This window comes from Cervus canadensis, chromosome 3 (genome assembly GCF_019320065.1).
Source record: "Cervus canadensis isolate Bull #8, Minnesota chromosome 3, ASM1932006v1, whole genome shotgun sequence".
NCBI classification, from domain to species: domain Eukaryota; kingdom Metazoa; phylum Chordata; class Mammalia; order Artiodactyla; family Cervidae; genus Cervus; species Cervus canadensis.
The window spans coordinates 9017120-9039010 of record NC_057388.1 but is presented as its reverse complement, the minus strand read 5'-3'; the positions used below and the strand labels follow the sequence as shown (position 1 = coordinate 9039010).

At 42.8% G+C, this 21891-nt stretch overlaps 1 protein-coding gene across 3 annotated transcripts in view; it reads left to right on the top strand.

The window, feature by feature from the left end:
- Positions 1–21891, top strand: part of CDK6 (cyclin dependent kinase 6) — a 252287-nt gene that overhangs the window by 174320 nt on the left and 56076 nt on the right. For all 3 annotated transcript variants that reach the window (XM_043462602.1, XM_043462603.1, XM_043462601.1), the window contains exon 5: positions 218–327. In XM_043462602.1, coding sequence (XP_043318537.1) covers positions 218–327 — 110 coding nt within the window. The remainder of the gene's footprint in view (positions 1–217; positions 328–21891) is intronic.

Here is a 21891-nt window from a genome sequence, read left to right as displayed (position 1 = left end):
CTAGTAAGACACCCAGAGCCTGAGGTGGGAACCCAGGTTGTGGGGCTGATGTAATTTCCTGACCGGTCAGCCACGAGCCCACGTTATTTATTGCTCCAATCTCAGTGTCCCCCGCAAGATTTTAGGGGTTCTTTCCAAACCGAGTCTCGGTGTGAGACCGCTCGGGAGGCATGAACGACGGCCATCGCCCGCAGTAACGCTCCGCTTGTCCTTGCAGGTCGTCACGCTGTGGTACCGCGCTCCCGAAGTCCTGCTGCAGTCCAGCTATGCCACCCCTGTGGACCTCTGGAGCGTTGGCTGCATATTTGCAGAGATGTTTCGTAGAAAGTAAGAAATACTTTTTGTTTCTGTCTGTCTCCCTTGGAAAGAAACGTTTGGGGTCTTGGATAACTTAAGTGGCAGCCTGGTATCTCTCTTTCAAGGAGGATCATGGTACCCACATCCACATGCCTCCGGCTCTCGCTTCCAAGTCGGTCCAGAAACCACCTTCTGAGTGCTTACAGTGTCGCTGTGTGTGGTTGTCGCTTCTGGCTCTTGGAAGCTCTGTTTGGGAAAGAACACTCCACTGTTCCTACCATTTATTGTTTCTGTTGGTGATAATAAAACATGAAGCATGTTATAGAATTTTGTTTTTAGTGAGAAACAGCCTTAAGGTGGACTTTCCCACAGGAGGAGGACCAGGAATGTTATGTATATGAAAATTTTGATGATGGGTTGACAAAACAGAATGTTTAGACGGAAAAGGAACAGACAAGAGAGACGTCCGAGCCATTTCAGACGTTAAATGCTGTCAGTTGGAGGAGAGATTAGACAGACTCAGGTGCTATAGAGGGAGGAACTAGAACCAGAGGTATTAAAATTACAGAAACAAAGATTTTTGCTTAGAAGGCGAAAAAAATCTAATGACTAGAGTTATCTGAAGAGCATATCGGGGCTCTTGGAAATAGCGCGTTCTCACTGGCTATCCAAAAGCAGAGCAGGCCACCGCACACTGGACATGTTTACAGTTTATTCCTAGAGTGGGTGGGTGGGCTCGATGGCCTCCAGGGCACCTCTGACTCTCAAAGTCTGCGGTTCATGTGTGTGATTTTCAGATCACAAGAAATAGCCAAAACAATATAATAAAGGTCTGCCAGGAAAAGAACCCACACCTTGGTACTGAACTCAGCCTGGTTAAAATTAAACAGAGAGAAAAAAAAAAAAATTAAACAGAGAGGCTAATCAGAATCTAATCTCTCTTTGTCTTCTGTTTTTATTTCCATGGGAAAATGTGAGTTTGGAAGCTGAGTATTCTCCCGTTGGACATGTTATATTCAAAATGTAACTCCATGATAGCTCACAAGAAAGAGATGCAGTCAGCTGCTGTTTGCTTGCTCGTTTGTTTGTTTTAACCAAAGGAAATTTTGTGCGTGTAACAAATCTGGGGACCTGCTTCTAGACCTCAGCAGATTCATCCGTGGCTCACAGAGGGGGATCAAAGTACACAGATGTTTAAGGCAGGCCCATTGTGTGCCAGTCACAGGACCAAACCTCTTTTCATGCGTTACCTCTTTATTTCTCACAATAAGAGATAGCTGAGATGCAGTGGTAAATTTGTCTGACATCAAACAGAAAGTATGAGGGATATTGCTCCAAAGTAAGTCTTGTGAGTCTGGTGGTGTTTTTCTACCAAGGAGGGAAGAAAAAAAAGACCGCATTCAGCCGCAGTGTTTGCTAAATAGGCTAAATAAGTGGCTTTGGAAGTGTGGTTCTTGGACCAGTAGCACCAGCATCACTTGGGGGACCTTTTAGAAGTGCAGATTCTTGGGCCTTACCCCACACCCACTGGATCAGAAGCTCCTGGGCTGGGGTTCATCCGTCTGTGTTTTCACAAGCGCTCCAGGGGATCCTAACTCACCCTCCAGGGTAAGAGCCACTGGGGTGGATGAGAGAATCACCAGCGGTGGTGTGGTTTAGTCACTAAGTCATGTCTGACTCTTTTGCAACTCCATCGACTGTAGCCCACCATGGTTCCTCTATCCATGGGATTCTTCTCCACCCAGGGATTGAACCCACATCTCCTGCTTCGGCAGGCAGATTCTTTACCACTGAGCCACCAGGGAAGCCTCACCAGGGATAGCAGTCTTTAAATGTACTACTCCCAGACCTCTGTCTTGAAATTCTGACTTCTTATTGGGCTAGGGCCTGGCATTCTTGTCTTTAATTAAAAGTGCCTCATGTAGTTCTTTTCTTCAAACAAATGTGGAAAATACTGGGTTAAACACTTATGGTCCGAACCAGGAATAATTTACTGGCAACATTGCAGTGTGGGAGTCAAGACGGTCATTTCAGTTCATCCCATGAACAACTTGGTGCAGATGAGAGATAATTAGAGAATGTATTTTGGAATTACTTTGATGTGTCTAGTGCTGTGTTCAGTTGCTCAGTCGTGTCCGACTCCTTGGCAGCCCTATGAACTGTAGCCTGCCAGGCTCCTCTGTCCATGCGATCTTCTAGGCAAATAATGGAGTGGGTGGCCATTTCCTACTCCAGGGGATCTTCTTGACCCAGGGATCAAACCCATGTCTCCTGTACTGTCAGGCAGATTTTTTTACCACTGGCGCCAGCCACCTGGGAAACCCTGATGTGTCTAGCTAGAATTGTCTTCAAATGTAAGATTGGGTCCTTCGTTTGTTATGAAAGAGGGGGATCAGTTATTTTTCAATAGTATAAAACTTGAATACCAGCCATAATTGATGATAAAACCAATCTTCTTCTGGAAGATGTTAAAAGAAAGATGAAATTTAAGATATGTGGTGTTACATGTTCTCTAGTAAGGAATGTGCTGTATTTTTAAGGATAGGTAGCCACCACTTATGGGACAGTTGCAATCCATATTTTCATTTTACAGCCACTTTTCATCTTTACAGCCATATTTTCATTTTGCCACTGATGTGGTGGTATAGTTGGTAGTCTGGTTCCCAGACTAGCTTGCAGAGAATCCTGGAACAACCTGGAACATACACAAAACATTATTTATAAAAATTTTCTACTTAACAGCAGTTTTTTCTATGGGAAAATCCATTCTGTGCTTCAGTCCAGGAGACAGGAGTACCCATCTCTTCACCCAGCACTGGATCTGAGAAGGGACTCTGATGGAGGCATAGAGAGCCTCCTCTGACGTCAGCAGCAACGGTCTGCTTCCCTGTTCTGGGAAAGCAAGCTGCTGGGGAGAGACCCATCAGATGTGCACAGAAGAAAGTGCCCCCTGTCTGGGAGCCTTACACTGGGAGGGCAAACGGAGAAGTAACTGCAGGCAGCAGGAAGCCATATCAGAATCCGGACCCGTGTGCCTTTAAGGCTGAGGGACAATGAATCCATCTGGGCCTGCCACACACGCCCTTCCTGGGGCGGGTGCTCTGTCTCCTGGGAAGTTCCTGCCGGTTTGGATGCGACCTTGAAAACAGCCATGGCATCTGACCCCTCTTCCTGCTCAGTTCACGTTTTGGTATTTCCTGCGATAACACCCAGATATCTGAGTGTGCAGGCTTCTCAGTCATGCCAGCTGGATGCTGGGGTCCAGCCACCGGCTTGACCTGCTTCCAGCGTGACTCCTGACTCAGTGCTGACCCACCTATGGTGTCCAGCTGAGGGCACACAAGCCGTGCCTTCTGGAAGCAGACTCTCGTTGCCTTAGCTGACCCCACGTCAGGGAGCCCCGGCCTGTGTCCCCTCCCTCTGGCTTCCTCCTTGTTGCTATGGCAGTAGCGCCCAAACTGTGGCGTCTCTTTTAACACCTGCATCATTTTTGCCATACTCTTAGGATAACTATACTTAGTTTTTTTTACTACCTTAAATTAATTAGTGTATTATCTCGCTAAATCCACATTCTGAGGACTGTTAATTCAGTCTGTAGGTGATGAACCACAGCCTTCTACAAGGAGTGTGAATAACTTGTCACGGACATCCAGCTGTTCTGTAGTAGAACCAAATTTGAACCCTAGTCTGTCTGACTCTCTAATCTTTGATTTTACCACTCTGCCATGTTTCTGCCTTGGCTGTGGTTTTATCTGTGGGGCCATATTTTTTTCTGCATTAATTTATGCATTATTACAGTGTAGCAGCAATAATATTTTAAGGAGGTGAAGAAGCAAACCATGCATCTAATAGCTTTGATTTCTAGTCTCTCCTATAGTGGAAAGGCTGACCAGTTTTCTGTGACTTTGTTAAGAGGTGCCTGCCTTTTCTTCTAAAATGGGATACCTAAGAAATATGAACTCAGTAAAAAGAATCTTGGGGCAGACGGTTGACAAAGAGTGAGAGAGTTTGAATGCCACCTGTCATTATTATATGAATTTAATAATTGCTACACTGACCTTCCGTGTGTGTGCATGCACTCGGTCATGTCTGATTCTTTGGGACCTCATGGACTGTAACCCGCCAGGCTCCTCTGTCCATGGAATTCTCTGGTCAAGAATACTGGAGCTGGTTGCCATATCCTTCTCCAGGGAATCTTCCAGACCCAGGGATTGAACTCGTGCCTTTTGCATCTCCTGCATTGGCAGGTGGGTTCTGTACCAGCTGAGCCATCAGGGAAGCCCCTGGATCTTTTATCTCCCTCCTTTAACTCTTCATCCGTGGGTGATCCATCTTTACTCCACACTGAGTCATATTTTAATAGTAAAAAAACATTCTGTGAATTGGGTCAGTAGACATTCTGTGAATTGGGTCAGTAGACAACTATCCAGCTTGAAGATTGGGATGAGATGGATGGAAGGATGGACAGATGAATGACAGAGATTGATTTTTAACTTCATAGCAAGATAGATTCACAATTGTTAAATCTCCAGGTATCTGTCTACTGCCTTGTGATCATGGTCTGAACTGTTTTCTGTGGTTTGAAAGTTATGGGGTTTTCCAAGTGATGGCAAAGTCATGAAAAGAAAACGCACATTTAAAAAATAAAACGTGCTACTAATTCTTTGAATATGGAGATTGTGGTAAACAGATAGTAGTTCTTAGAAGTCCCAAGTTGCCAGCTCTGTTGATCCCTCGCTAAAAATTGCCAGATGCCACCAAGAAGAACATAACAAATACAGTCCCTGTTAGAAAGAAACAAACAAGGCTTCATGATTTTACTCTGCCTCGGATGGTGGCCTCTCGAAGCTGGCCATAATTGATTTCTATGAATTGAACACCCAGTAGCTAAGAAACTGACAGTGAAACTGTCCTTTGTGGCTGAGTGGTCTGGGAGCAAACATCTTTAAAATGTCACTGAGTGCCATGCCAACTGTCCTACGGGGTACTGTGTTGGCGTTTCCCATTCTTGAGCACTTTACTCAGTGATGTCAGGGAAATGAGGTCCTTGACCAGAGGCTCTGAACTCCAAGGTACCGAGGCAGGCCCCAGCCACTGAGAGGAGACCTATCACCCCAGCTTAGATCAAAACATGCGAGTGGAAACCAGGGCACTCCCTGGACCTTGAGGTTTCTTGTCTCTTCTTGGATGTTTTTTTGGATCTTTTTTGTTCTTCAGAGGACCCACCAGATGGGAAAAACTCCAAAGAAGCATTTACTTGAGTGAGGAAATACCAAAGGTGGTGGTACCCAGGAAAAGAACTGATCTTGTTAAACTGCACATGGAAGTGTTCTTCTAAGGAAGAACCAAGGAGTACTACTTTTTAATCGTAATCAGTGTTTTTTTTTCTTGTTCTTGATGTCCCTGATGTGGAGAAAGATTGAGGGCAGGAGGAGAAGGGGGTGACAGAAGATGAGATGGTTGGGTGGCATCACCGACTCAATGCACATGAGTGTGAGCAAGCTCCGGGAACGGTGAAGGACAGGGAGGCCTGGTGCTGCAGCACGTGGGGTGGGGAGAGTCCGACACGGCTTATCGACTGAGCTGCAGTATCACCTTAACAGGGATGTGTTTGTTTTCGCGGTGTGTGCTGAGACGCCCCCATCAGGCCAGCCTTTCCCCACAGCTGCCCAGCTTCCCACCCTTTGGGTCTGACTCCATGGGTCTGCCTGCCAGCCTGTTTTCCTGTTTCTTGCCTGTTTCCTGCCTCCTTCCGATGAATTAATCTTTCCATTGTCACCCTTTTTCCAAAACTTGTTAAAACTGGTGTAGGATCCTTAACCCCCAAGACCTTTAAAAAACCCCGACTGCATTCTGCCCATGTCACACCGTATTCTCCAAGATGTAAATGTATGTTCGTGAAGGAGGCCTACCTCTTGGCCCCAAAACGTGTCTTGAGGTCTTCCGCCTTAGAATCCTTTCAGTTCTTTTATCCTGGGTGGGCCCCTGCCCTCTCTCATCTTCCAGAGCTAAACCTGGAAGGTGTCTCTTCAGGGAGGAGAACCACCCCCTCCCCAGAGACGCCCCCCCAACCTCACGCCCCTACATTCTGTATGTATGGTGCCAGAAAAAAAACAAACCCTCAATAATGAGACAAACAGCCCAGTTCAAAATGGGCGAAAGATTTAAACATTCACATCACCAAAGAAGACACAAGGATATCAAATAGGCGTATAAAAAAGTGTTTGGTATCATTAGCCAGTGCCTGCATCCTCAGTCACTCAGTCGACTCTGCGTGACCCCCATGGACTGTAGCCCAGCATGGAGCTGAGTGTCTTTATCTGTAAAATGGAGAGACTGGGAAGATAATACATCCATGGCGTTCCGACCTTCACAGAGGTATTCGTGTCCTTCTACAGTCTAAGAGTGTCCAGCCCTTTTCGTTCCCCTGCTCAGCTTTGTTCAGAGCAGTTTGATTTCATTTTTTGTATCTACTGGGCTTCTGGAATCTACAAGGGTTTTCCAACACAGGAGTGGATGTTGTCCAAGATTCACTCTAACTCTGATATTCTTTGCTTTGGGGTGAAATTGTGGGTTGGTCATTTCTAGAATGACTTAACATGTCATGCAGAGCTCACCCTTGCTGACAGAGGTGTTATTACACATCCTTGTCATGGTTCTGAGAACTTGACATACATTATACAATTTAGTCCTCGCAGGCAGCTTGCCCAAGGACCCCACACCTGGTTGTTGGCAGAGCTGGAACTCAGAGCTGTATGACCTGTGAAGTGTGAGGAGCTACACTAGAACGCTAGGTGGTCACATAGACGTGCAGGGCGGCAGCGTAACAGATGCGGGGGGCGGGTAGTGGTGTGTGCCTGTGTGTACATGCCTCTCCCTCTCCACTGTTGCCTTTTTTACACATTTAAATATATAGATAATTCATGTGGAATGTCTGAAAGTCTAAACCAGTTCTGTCCAATAGAAAAGAGAATGTGAACCATGTCATTTTACATTCTCTAGCAGTCACATTAAAAATAAAAAGAAAAAAAGTAAAAAGAAACAAGTAAAATTGATTTTTTAACACAATACATCCAAAATGTAAACAGGGAATAGGGCTTCCCTGGCTCAGATGTAAAGACTGCCTGCGATGCAGGGGACCTGGGTTCAATCCCTGGGTTGGGAAGATCCCCTGGAGAAGGGCATGGCAACCCACTCCAGTATTCTTGCCTGGAGAATTCCGTGGACAGAGGAGCCTGGTGGGATCCTGTCCATGGGGTGACAAAGACTCGGACATGACTGAGCAATTAACACACACACATCCAAAATGTTATTATTTAAATATGGAATAACTATAAGATTATAGATCATACATTCTATTTCAATACTAAATTGTTAAACTCCAGTGTACATTTTATGCTGGCAGCACATCTCAGTTAAGACTAGGTACATTTCAAGGGCTCATAGACACATGTACTATATTTTATGTTGTTGTTTAGTTACTGGAGTGGGTAGCCATTTCCTCCGCTAGGGAATCTTTCCGACCCAGGCATGAAACCCACCTCTCCTGCACTGGCAGATGGATTCTTTACCTGAGCCACAGATTTAAACCGTCAAATGAAAAGATAAAGAAGAAACAGACATCTCACTGTTTATTGGGAAGGGGAGAGAGAATGAGTCCGTGCCCTTCTACCCTAGGCTCACTGATTTCTCAGTCTTCTCTGTCCTACATTGTCATCTTCTCTAGTTTGGGTGGAGGCCAGAGAAGTTGGGGTCCTTGATGTAAAGCCAGTAGAGCTGATGTTGGTGCAGCGGCCTGGCCTTTGTCCCTGAATCAGTGACACTTAGGTGCCAGCCTGTAAATACAGTGTTATCAGCCCTGGCTGGTCAGTCTTCCCCACCGTGTCCTCTTCAAAAGCACATGCACCTGGAGCCTCAGTCTCCACACGCTCTGACTCTGCACGCCGTTTTCAGAAACGAATTGTGTGGGAAGGAACAACTTAGGAGATGCACATGCCAGTTAGCTTTATTTAAAAAAAAAAAAAAAAAAGTTTGAGAAATGAAATTGTCTTTCCTATTCTCCTATCCAAAATCCATTCCCAAAGACACCCCCTGGATGTATTTCCAGATCTTTATTGCACATTCAAACGTGTGTGTTTGCAAACATCTACATATGTATATGTATAGATAGACACATGCACACCTCTGTCAGTTTATCTCACAGAAATGGGCTTATGCTATACATATGTTGCCTTATTCATTTTATTTTATCACAATATATTAGGTCAGTTCATAGAAATCAAACTCTTTTTTAAACGGCTGAATCCTTGTCAGCTCATTTGTTGCATAATTTAATTTCCCATTGATGAGCATTTATGGATTGGTTGGCTGGTTGCATTTGGTCTTATTATAGACAATATTGCAGTCAAATCCTGTGCTTATTTTGTGAAACATTTGCCCAAGTATTTCTGCATGGGTAAATTCCAGAAGGGAAATTATAGGGTCAGATCACATGCCTATTTAAAATTCTGCTGGCTAAACCAAACTGCTTTCCAGCAAGTAAACTCTGTTTTTACGTTAAGGTGGGAAATAGGATTGAGTCTCAAAAATGAAGAAAGATTGTCAAAAATAAAACAAGACAAGGACTCTTACGTAAGCCCTGGCTTCCTCCTGCTGCTTCTGCGCCTTTTTAAAAATAATGTCAAGAGGAAAACCTGAGTGAATATGGTAATTATAAAAGCTGCTGTTAAGTTGGTTTGAAGCCTGAGGGACCTCTTTCAACTGTAAAATTGACTGTGGGTTTCCTCTTTATCAGTTGTGTAGTGATAGGGAAGAAATCAACCTCATTTTGTCAGTTAAAAAAAAAATTATCTGAAGATAAAGACCCAAGCAGTTTTTCAGACTAGTTTTTTCCAGTGCAGAGACAGCATATGAAGATCATTCTGTAGAGTTCCGTAGCGTGGAAGCTTGGAAAGTAATGTATATTGAGTTTTGATCTTCCTTCCAGCCTGGATGTAGATATGGGTACTCTTCTTCCTTAGTCACCAGACCTCATGCATCTTTCCTTCAGATTTTGCCTTCTGGGGGACTTCCCTGGTAGCTCAGTTAGTAAAGAATCCTCCTGCAATGCAGGAGACCCCAGTTCAATTCCTGGGTCAGGAAGATCAACTGGAGAAGGGATAGGCTACCCACTCCAGTATTCTTGGGCTTCCCTCATGGCTCAGCTGGTAAAGAATATGCCTGCAATGCAGGAGACCTGGGTTCGATCCCTGGGTTGGAAAGATCCCCTAGTGAAGGGAACAGCTACCCACTCCCGTATTCTGGCCTGGGAGTTCCATGGATTGTATAGTCCATAAGGTTGCAAACAGTCAGACATGACCGAGTGACTTTCACTTTCTTTTCACTTTCTTTGCCTTCTGAGCCTATTTGTGGGAATAACTCTGGAAGCCCCTGCATCAGCCCTGACCTTGAAAGAGAAAATGAATCTGACTAATAGTCTTAGTTTTCTACATTAGTCATAAAGTCTTAGGTCTTGCTGGTCACATCTCTCAACCATTGATTTGGATAAAAAAATATTTGATTTGAGGCAAGAAGCGGCCCCTTTTTAAAATATAAAACACTGAAAAAAATAAAATATAAAACACTGGCAGAGAAAGTAGCTATATTGTACATTGATAGCCAGCTGTTACTAGTCTGATCTTGACTCAGTCAAAGGCAGACTTCTCATCACTGTTCCTGGCACTTATGAACATGAATTGCTTCCCAGCAGTACAAAATAAAAAGTGCCAGGCCTACACAAAGTTATTGTAGCTGGAGCTTGGACCTCTGATCTGAGTTGAGTCCGGCCTTGGGAAAGCCCATAAAGCATGATGTTACATTACACTTGTTGCTTTATAGCTATCATGCAAATGCATTGGACAAGACAGTAAATATAGTGAATGGTACAGTGAGTCCCCAGATGGGAACCTTCATGTTGCACACTTTCAGAGTTGCAGGCGTGCTTTCACGTGGCCGGTCACGTGAGTGAGTTCACCTGTCTGGCGCCCGTTGTCGTGTGCATGCACCCTCCACAGGTGCCTTTGCTGTTGTGTGCTTTACAGCTCTCCATAGAGTAAAGTAGTACAGTGCCGGCACAAAATAGAAGTGTTCGTTTATTGGTACTAGTGCAAGGACTCCTTAGCAGATGCAACCTCAGATTAAAATACTTCTTTAAAAATTATACTTCAAGTCTATAAAATAACTTCACTCTGGAGAATTTTTGAATGGGAATGTACATTAGATATTGCAGATAATGGATTAATAGATTAAAAATCAGATATGTTTTTAATCCAATGACTTTACTGTGACCACATTTGTTAAAACTGAGTTCAATCTGATGTGTGGTCCTTAGGATGTCATTAGACCCTTAGTACCTATATTTATTTCAGCAGATACGACATTCTTCTGGGAAAAGTATTATAAACTTATTACAGTAGAGTTGGAGAAGGGAATGGCAACCCAGTCCAGTACTCTTGCCTGGAAGATCCCATGGACGGAGGATCCTGGTAGGCTACAGTTCATGGGGTCGCAAAGAGTCGGACACGACTGAGCGACTTCACTTTCACTTTATGGTAGAGTACTATATAGCTGATGTGTTAGTTGGGTACCTAGGCTAACTTTGTTGGACTTAGGAACAAATGGACCTACAAACAGATTCTCAGGACAGAACTCGTTTGTGTTTAGGACACTTAGTGTACAGGGTATTTCAGGTAAATGTAAATTTTATGGGATTTCATTGTACGCCTAAGTAATTTCCCATAGAACGGTGCTAAAGAGCTGAATTATAGCAAATGGTAAGGTGTGACGAAAAATCCCACCTGGTCTTGTCCTGTAGTGACAGGCTCTAATGACAGTCTGCTGTGGCTCCATGTGGCCGCCTCTGTGGGATCTGGGTCTGTCTGATACCCATGCCCCACTCTTGGATCCTGCGTCTCTGCCTCCCATCTGGCCTTCCCATAGTGGCTGGAGGAGCTGATGCCTGATAAGACTCAGTCCTTGGCTTAGCTGAGAAGCAGTGGGCATTTTCTCATAAAAATAGAAGGTGTTACCTGGTTCTTTCTTTTCCTTCTTTCATCTCCTTTTCTCTTCAACCCTTGCTGCTGACTGTCTCTCCCTCTTCGGTCCCTCCTCCCGGTCTCTCGTCCACTCCCACGCGGTTCATCTTTCCCTTCCTCCTCCCAATTTAACTGGGAAATGCAGAGCATTCAACATGGCCTCCTGTATATACCTTCCCCAATAATACATGGTAGTATTGAGTTTCTGATTTACTGCTTCAATTTTGCTGGATAAATTAAATTTGCAGGGATCCGAATTTACTCAGTGATAGGCTTAAGAGCCGTTGGCTGCTTGGGGGGCGGGGGTGTGCGCATGTGCACATTTATAAAACCAATAAAATCTGTCAAATGTATTTCTAAATCTTCTAGTTTTCTTATAAACATTTTAGAGTTTTAATATGAGAGAAAAAAAAAAGTGTGGCAGAAACAGCCACAGACATGTGCGCTGTGTTTACTCACAAATTGAAATATTGCAAAGGACAATTCAGAATGGCAGGTTTCCGGTGGAAATTAGATTTTACTACAAGCTAAACTGGATATTATTAGCTCTTGTCTTATCACTGGCACAATTAGAGTTTGCTGGACACTCTCAGTCCAGATCTGGGAGAAGATCCAAAACTTTGGAAGTCAGGGATCAGGAGCCTGCCAAATGTGTTTGTGCTGTGTTGTCAAACTGTTTAACTGGTAATAACTTTACATATTAATATTTCAATATGAAGAAGTAGTTTGGAAGCCAAATGCTGTGTCTGTTTTGCTGGTCAGAGTCTTACTGAATTCTCCGGATATCAGCATAAAATAAAGTTAATTTTAGAGGCACTCAGGTAAATGGGATACAGCCCCAATTAAAAGTGGCACTGAACTGAAATACATAGACATTTCTCATTTTTATCTAAATTGATACTTTTTTTATACATTGAGTAAAAACAGTTTCTTGCTGTATTCCATCTGTGAGCCCTCAATCAGAACACATTAAACATATTAGAAGCTCTTAGTTTAAAATGATACCTGCTGCCCTTTTCTGTCTCTTACTAAAAAGGTGAAACCTCCGACACTCATAACTGGCAATGAAATAATTATCAAAATTATTTAAAAGAATTCCCATTTAGCCAGAACTAGATTTAAAATCCTATTTGATGATTCAGGTATGTCATGTGCACCTGGAAATAGATAGACCTTTCTTTCCCTCCCTCATTCCCATTTTTAGAGACACAAAGTTGATTGTAGTTCAAAAAATGGTCAGCTCTTTCCACCACAGATCCTAGTGAGATCTCCACAGTGGTACTGACTCCCCTCTGCAATCAGTATTATATCTCTTTCTCTTTCGGGTATTAGTACAAATACCAGGAACACATATGTGCCAAAAGAGATCAGGGGAGGTGAGGAGAACAGGATATTTAGTATGTGGAGACAAGAGATATGAGAGCAGTATGTGGGGAAACATGCGAAATACGAAGGCTGATCTCAGAGCTGCCCAGAGACTGTTAAATGTTTACAGAACGAGCCAAAGTCATGTCTACATTTTGTTAACTACACATTGTCGGTCTGGGGAGACTGTCCTTCTCAGAAGAATGAGATAAACTAAAAGAATACAATTCTTGTTACTTCTGAAAAAATATCACCAAACAAGCAACAGTCTCTAGAAGCCTAAAAAATGATATAAAACTCTGAAAATGATTAACTAGCAAAATCAGAAGAAATTTATAAAAATCAGTAGACTAACTCAAGGCAGTGCTAGAAGACATACTCTCTAAAAGAGAAACAGTGGAATCAACACAAGTGTCCATCGACAGATCAATGGTTAAAGAGGATGTGTGTTTGTGTGAGATACGCACAATGGAATATTCCTCAGCCATAAAAAAGAATGAAATAATACCATTTGCAGTAACATGGATGGGTCTAGAGATTATCATACTAAGTGAAGTTAATCAGACAGAGAGATACAAATATCATATGATACCATTTATATGTGGAACCTAAAAAAAAATTGTACAAAAGAACTTATTTACAAAACAGAAATAGACTCACAGACATAGAAGACAAACTTATGGTTACCATAGGGGAAAGGGAGGGAGGCATAAACTAGATCTTAGGATTAACATATATGTACTACTATGTATAATATAGATTTTTTAAAAAAGAAAAGCAATGACCTACTGTATAGCATAGGGAACTATATTCAATATCTTATAATAATCTGTAATAGAAAAGAGTATGAAAAAGAATATATATATATATTACTGAATCACTTTGCTGTCACCTGAAACTGGCGCAACATTGTAAATCAACTATGCTTCAATAGAAAATAAAAGAGACAGAAGGGCAGCCAGAACCGAACATTCTGAAATGTAGAAACGTAAACTGCAATGAAAAGGGAGATACATAAGATGTGAAGTTATAAAGAAATCAAGTACAGTAGCACAGTTGAAATCTGAGAATAAGGGAGTAAAAAGAATTAATAATATAGGAAATGGAATCTTTGATGTAAAGGACAGTGTTGAGAAGTTCTCACATAACATTGATGAACAAAAGGTTTTAAATGGTAAGAAAAGGATAAATATGAAGACCAGAGAATGGGAATCTGGCATAAGAAATCCATGGTCTTAAAATGCAGTCATCAAAAACATAGGCTAAGACATGACTTGAGTGTATGGATTGAAAGATCTCACAATATTTTGAAGAATATGATTACAGAAGAGAAAACCAGTAGTTTGGGATGCTTAGGGCTATGGGTACAGAACTCAAATCAACTTAGATAAGCTAAAGACTAAGGAATTTGTTAGCTCACATAAACGGTGATGCCAGAGATAGGTGAGCTTCAGCGTTGGCTTGATCTACAAGCTGCAGCTCCATTTCGCTGAGACTCTTTTCATTGTGGTGGCATCTTTGAAGACTGACTTCCCTCATGGCCAAGTGATTCTGGTAGTTCCAGGTTTTGGCAAAGAACACATTCTTTTGTCCCAGGGTTCCAAATAGGTGCACTGAAATTCATCCTCAGAACTGTTATGACACATGCCTACATTTAAACCAAGGAATGAGACCAGAGAAGTGGGATTTGCTGATCAGATGGTGGTCTGAAGAACATCAGACTGACATGAAGTACACCCTGGGACGTGTTAGAATTGCATAGAGAAAGAAAACAGCCTGTGAACACAAATAAACTTATTTGAAAGCCATACAAGAAGAAAGGAAAATCAGGCCGACCTCAGACTTCTCTTTTATTCTAAAAGTCAGAAGAGAATAGAGAAATGGCTGGATTTGTGAGGGACAGTCTGTGACCCCAGAACACAGAGGTTCCAATATATAAGGATTCTGTGACTGTCTTGTTTGTTTGGTTTTTTGTTTATTAAATACCACTTGGGCATACTTGATTTGACTGAGAAGGATATCAAAATGAGTACATCGAGAATAGGTGACCACCAGAATGTAATTTGGTGCAGCCACTATGGAAAACAGTGTGGAGGTTCCTCAAAAATCTAGAAATAAAGTTCCCATATGATCCACCAATCCCACGCCGGGGCATATACCCAGACAAAACTATAATTCAGGAAGATACATACACCCCTGTGTTCTTAGGAGGACGATTTACAATAGCCAAGACATCGAAACAGCCTCAGTGTCCAATGGCAGATGAATGGATAAAGAAGATGTATGTGGTATATACATTGGAATAGTAGCCATTGAAAAGAATAATGCCATTTGCAGCAACAAATGGATGGACCTGGAGATTATCATACTAAGCAAATTAAGTCATAAAGAGGAAGACAAATACCATATGCTAGCCCTTTTATGAAATCTAAAATATGACACACAAAAAAATAAATAAAAGATGACACAAATGACCATATATACAAAACAGAAGCAGGCTCAGACACATAGAGGACTCCGCTGTGGTTGCCAGAGGTGGGGGCGGGGAGGGGAGCACCAGGAGTGTGGGATTAGCAGATGCAAGCTGTTATATACAGGATGGGTCAGCAGCAGAGTCCTTCTGCATAGCACGGGGAACTGTATTCAATATCATGTGATAAACCATAATGGAAAAGAACAGGAAAAAGCATATATGTATTAACTGAAGCCCTTAGCTGTACAGAAATTAACACAGCCTTGCAACTCAACTGTACTTCAATAAAGATTTTTTTAAAAAGGAAAGAATGGGTGACCACAGTGTGAGAGGACTGGGGAGATGCCCTGTGGGACACACTGTCTGTAGACACCCAGCTCTTCACAGAAGTCCTGAGAACCGTGGCTTCAGCAGCCCTCACCTGTTGGTACTGGCCATCTAATGACCCCGTAGGAATGTGGTCGAACTAGTATATTTTTCACAACAGCATCTGGATGAAGCTTAAAAGCAAATAATTTCATTATAAATTAATGGTCCTTATTATGAGAATAGCCCTATAATTGGACTTCAGAAATTCCCCTGAAGAAGCTTCAGGCAGAATGTACCATCAGATTTAAAAGTCTAATTAAGTGGGTCTGAAATTATGTTTCATTTTAGGCCACCTATGACTAAAAAGAAATGGTTTCTAAAGGCCTTTAAAAAAGAAGAGGAGTCGGTCAAAGGAAAGATGAAATAGAAAGGGAGATGAATGGGATAAGGAACAATTATAAAGATGTAAAATGAAGTAGCCAAATTATAGCCCCCTTAGGAGGCAGAAGAGAGAACTGACACTTAGGAGAACTGAGGAAATGATACAAAAGGCAAATCTGGTTAAACTTTCAAGTGTGATACATTGTGATACATACCTTTCTATGTAATTCCTGACATTTTCCCATTTTTCTTTTAATCCTGAAATTTTCTATTTAAAGATTGTCTATACTAATACAAAAAAACCTGGAGTCAGTCAGCATGTTCAACATCAGTGGAATTGCTTTGTAAATAACCGCGCATCAGTACAGTTTATGAGGAGGGCTGAAATAGGAAAGCGCGTGCTCTGCAGTTCTTAGAAGTGAGAGTGCCCCCTGGCGTGTTACTCCTGTTGCTGGGTGTCACTGTGTTGTTAACATCACTGCCTCCATTACTCGTTGTTAAGATACTGACATACTTCCAGTTTTCCCGGTGCTAAAAGACCCACTGCCCCGAGAACCCCCAGTTTCCTACGTGGCCCCTGCCTCTCTTTCCCCAGATCACCAGGGCCTCCCTTGGATCCAGCTGAAGGGTTGTGGTCACTCAGTCGTGTCTGACTCTTTGTGACCTGTGGACTGCAGCACGCCAGGCTTCCCTGTCCATCACCCAACTCCCAGAGTTTACCAAACTCATTCATGTCCATTGAGTCGGTGGTGCCATCCAACCATCTCATCTTCTGTCGTCCCCTTCTCCTCCTGCCCTCAATCTTTCCCAGCATCAGGGTCTTTTCTAATGAGTTGGCTCTTTGCCTCAGGTGGCCTAAGTATTAGAGCTTCAGCATCAGCCCTTACAGTGAATATTCAGGGCTGATTTCCTTTAGGACTGATTGCTTCGATCTCCTTGCAGTCCAAGGGACTCTCAAGAGTCTTCTCCAACACCACAGGGACTGAAGGCTAGCATATCAGGGTTTTCCAGAATCATACTCCAGCCCTTTCATGTTTAAAACAAAAAAAATTTTAAATATTATCTCGGGCTATGGAGATGCTTCCCTAAGAATATCCGTTTGTATCAACCCCTGTATTCTCTTCAGTCCCTGGAAGTCATCCTCTGCTCTGGCAGTGGATTCTTCCAGCTACCCTTTGCTGATGTCAGGAAAATCATTTTTCTCTTTATATCAGAGGCCTTCTACCAGTTCCCAGCTGGCTGCTGATTTTTATCCTATTTCCCAGGCCTTGCAGGCTCCCGGAAATGAGTTAAAACTTGGAATTTAACGTCTTTGCTGTGAAACTCTTCCTTTAGTTTGGTTTTGTTTTTTCAGGCACATGGTTAGCATATCCTTCACCTGTTAGCCATCTTGGCACAGAAATGTCCACCAAGAGTGGTACCCAGGATGACCCCTAAACGTGTTTAAATATGCCCCTGATTTGTTTTGTTATAACGGGTTAAGGGATTTTGCAGTGTAATTAGGATAATGAGCCTTGAACTTCTGGTGGTACAGTGGATAAGAGTCCACCTGCCAATGCAGGGGACTTGGGTTCAGTCCTTGTTCTGGGATGATCCCACACGCCGCAGAACAGCTAAGCCCACGGTGAGAAGCCTGTGCGCCGAAACTAGAGCATAGGCCCCACTCACAATTACAGAAAGCCCGCACACAGCAGTGAAGACCTAGCAGAACCAAACATAAGTAAAAAAACTGTGTTTAAAATAAAGTGAACCTTAAAATAAGTTATTCTGGATTATCTGGATGGGCCCAGTCTAATGATATGGACTTTTTTTCCTTCATTTTTAAAAATTTTAGTTTGGAGAAGAGTTGATTTACAATGTCGTGTTAGTTTCAGGTACACAACAAAGTGATTTAGTTACACATCTGCTCAGACGATAAAGAATCTGCCTGCAATGCAGGAGACCCAAGTTTAATCTCTGGGTCAGAAAGATCCCCTGGAAAAGGGAATGGCAACTCACTCTCCTATTTTTGCCCAGAGAATCCCACGGACAGAGGAGGCTGGTGGGCTACAGTCCATGGGGTCGTCGCAGAGTCGGACATGGCTGAGTGACTAACACGTTCACTTTCACACGTAAATCTGTTCTTTTCTAGATTTTTTTTCCCATACAGGTTATAACAGAGTATTAAGTAGAGGTCCCTGTGCTATACAGTAAGTAGGTCCTTGTTGGTTATCTGTTTTATATATTGAAGAAGGAAATGGCAACCCACCCCAGTATTCTTGCCTGGGAAATCCCATGGACAGAGGATCCTGGCGGGCTACAGTCTACGGGGTCGCAGCAGAGTCAGACACGACTGAGTGACTAAAAACAAGTTTGTTTTCTAAGTCTGTGAGTCTGTTTCTGTTCATAAGCTCTTTAAAAGAGAACTTTCTCAGGCTGGAGGCAAAAGAGATGGGACAGAAGAGGAAGTCAGATTCCAAGCGTGAGAAGGATTTGACCCACTGTCACAGCCTCTGAGATTAGAACCAGAGAGAGGCCTCTGAAGGGAGCGGAGGGCCACTGACGGCCAGCAAGAAATCAGGAACCTCCATAAAACAGCCACATGGAACTGGATTCAGCCAGCAACCCCAGTGACACAAGAAGCAGATCCAAACCTCCGGAGTGGAATGCAGCCCTTTGCGAGGCTCTAAGCAGAGAGCCAGTTAAGCCGAGCCGTACCTGGGCGTTTGATCTGCAGAACCTTGAGATGAATCATGACTGTTGCCTTCAGCCACAGAATTGGTGGTAATTTGATACAGCAGCAGCCGAAGGCCAACACACCGATATATAAAATAATCACAACAGAACAACAACAAATACACCTGGCAGGATGGGATGGAAGAAATGGCAGATGCTGCAGGACAGACTGTTCATCGTGGCTGGGGAAGTGTTTTCAGGCTGGGAATGTCTACGTGGTGAGCACCACTAGTTCTGAAGGCCAGGAGGACCCAGAGCGAGTCTGCACTCAGCACTCAGCTAAGAGTATACATAGGATTGGGTGTCTGGGGAAAAAACACATGTATCATTCTTTGTAAGAAAAGTGTTTTAGAGACGAGCTGTTTTAACAAAGGGGCTTCTCTGCTGGCTCAGTGGTAAGAATCCTTCTGCCAGTGCAGGAGACTCGGGTTCAATCCCTGGGTTGGGAAGATCCCCTGGAGAAGGAAATGGCAACCCACTCCAGTATTCTTGCCTGGAGAATCCCATGGACAGAGAAGCCTGGTAGGCTATAGTCCTTGGGGTCTTAAAAGTGTCGGACACAACTTAGCGACTAAAACAGTAAAAAAAAAAAAAAGAAAAGAAAGAAAAAGAATCTTTTGTTAAGTGGCCTTGTACAGTGCTGTGATTCAAAGAGAGTGAGTATATTTGTAGATTCTTGTTTGTTTTCCTAAGGTTACTGTTGTGTATAGTAAGAAATTGGTGAGAAGAAGGAATTATACAAAAGGGAGATTGTTTTGACAGTAGGTCCATGCTGTCCCATTTGTGTGTAATTTCTTCTGGTACAACTGTAAAACTTAGACAAGCTTTTCAAGCTGTATTAGCAGAGTTCTGGGTGTTATTTATGAGAGCTGCTTACATCAGGCTTCAACTCGACTTAAAGGTCCAGTGAGTTGCTTTGTGCTGTGATTACACTGGTGACCTGGCAGTTTGCTGGTTGGCACTCTGGAGCCAGACTGCCTGGGTTTAAGTCCCAGCTCTTTCACTGACTAGCTGCGTAGTCTTGGGCCGGTTACTGAACTTGCCTGTACCTCAGTTTCCTTTTCCGTGAAAATGGATGATAAGAGGACCTCTCTCATAGTATATTGTGAGAACTTAAAGTGCTCAAACTAGCACCCAGCACATTGATCAGCAGCAACAATGTTAGCTATAATTATGTTTGTTATGCTTTCCCGAAACATGCAAACATTCCTGAAACTGGGTCTTTCTGACTCCTTGGACCTGAAAAACAATTGAGCCCAAGGATCCCCGAACTGCAAATGACCTACCCGTTGTGTACCAGCAGGCCAAACCAGGAAATCTAGTTACCTGGCATCCCTTTCTGTCCCTTCTTACTGTTATTTTCCACTTCACATTGATGGAGCTTTACAGATAATGTGGCCTTATATTCCTTACCAGATAAATCTTCATTTTTTTAACACCTTAAAAGAACATTCTCTATCTGCTCTTTTATGAAATGATGTTTCATAAGATAATAGGCATGCTGTGGTATAGCAGAATAATATTAAAATAACTTTGGAAATGCTAGGTTTACTTTCCTTACTCAGGATTTATCAGAGCCTTTATTATTAATGTGAGTTTTCAATGTCCGAGGATATATAGTGCATTGCTCTGCAAACATATTTGACCACGGAACATATTTTTCAAGATATGCCTCTTTGAATTTCCTAGAAGGGTTCTGCACATCCAGTTTGGGAAACAGCTGCCCTGAAATATGAGCATATTTTACCAAGATTATTTAGTATTTTAAAATTAAGATTTTTATGAATTGTAGCTTGTTCTACAAAAGACTTTATAGTTCCAAATATATATATATATATATATATATATGTTTACAAGTTTCCCCAGTGTCTCAGTGGTTAAGAATCTGCCTGCCAATACAGGAGATGGGGTTCAAGCCCTGAGTTGGAAAGATCCCCTAGAGAAGGAAATGGCAACCTACTCCAGTCTTCTTAGGACTAAACAACAGCAATGTATGTTTACCCAGATTAGACTTAGATAAAGCAAGGGAGAGTCTAATTCTTATTTTTTTAGATTAAAAACAGCCCCTGTTAGGTCAGATTAATGACTTTTCCCAGTGGTCCTTCTCTGAGATAGATAATGAAGATCTCGTTTTGTACAAGGACATGATCCTCTACTTGGCAAAGACTCAGTCATCAAATGCATATTGAATTGGGCAGTCCCCATCTGTCATCCATAAAGTTAGTGAGGCCTTTTTAAAGAACAGCTTGTAGGGGCCTTCCCAGGCGGTCCAGTGGCTAAGACTTCATCTTCCAGTGCAGAGGGCACAGGTTTGATCCCTGTGGGGGGTGACGATCCCAGGTACCTCATGACCAACAAACGAAAACTTAAAACAGAAGCAATATTGTAACAAATGCAATAAAGATTTTAAAAGCGGGGGAAGGAGAGTGGGAGAGTAGCACAGAAACATATACACTGCCATATGTAAATCAGAGAGCTAGTGGGACGTTGTTGCATAACACAGGGTGCTCTCTGTAACAACCCGGGGGGCGGAATGTGTGTGGGGTGGAAGGGAGGTTTAAGAGGGAGGGGACGCATGTATACTTACGGCTGATTCATGTCGCTCTCTGACAGAAACCAGCACAACATTGTAAAGCAGTTTTCCTCCGATTAAAAATAAATTTTAAAATAATTTTTAGAAGACTTAAAAAATAAAACAGCTTGTCTTTTCAGCCAGCACCACTTATTGAGGTGGTAACTTCTATAAGGTTGCCCTCTCTGTGAAGAAATTCCTTCCTTTTGTTCTAAACTTACCTCTCCCAAATGTGAGGGATTGCTTCTTTGATTTGATATTCAAGATAAGTGAACACAACCAAGTTTCTTCTTCCCGATTTTGTAGACTTCAGCCTTCTCCCCTTCTCGGTGTTTTCCTTTCTAAAGTAAAAAGTCCTCATTCTTCAGTCTTTCGGTTGACTGTGAAGATACTACACTATTGCAAGCTAACATATTAGCCTGCCACAGTTTCATGGACGCTGGCAGAAGACAGAAGACTCCTGGGTTAGAGACAAAGGCTACTTTATTACTCCCTGCAATGGTAGTAGCTAATTACATATTTATTAGAGTTCCTGGTTTAAAACCTGTCTGTCCCATCACTCATGAAACTCTGGACCATCTCTGTTTCGCTCACCACCGTATCCCTAATAGCTCACATAGCATGGTGTGGAGTGGGCACCACTCCGAGTAAATAAATAATGAATGAATGAACACACTACGGTCTATCTAGCTCAGAGCCTAGCTATC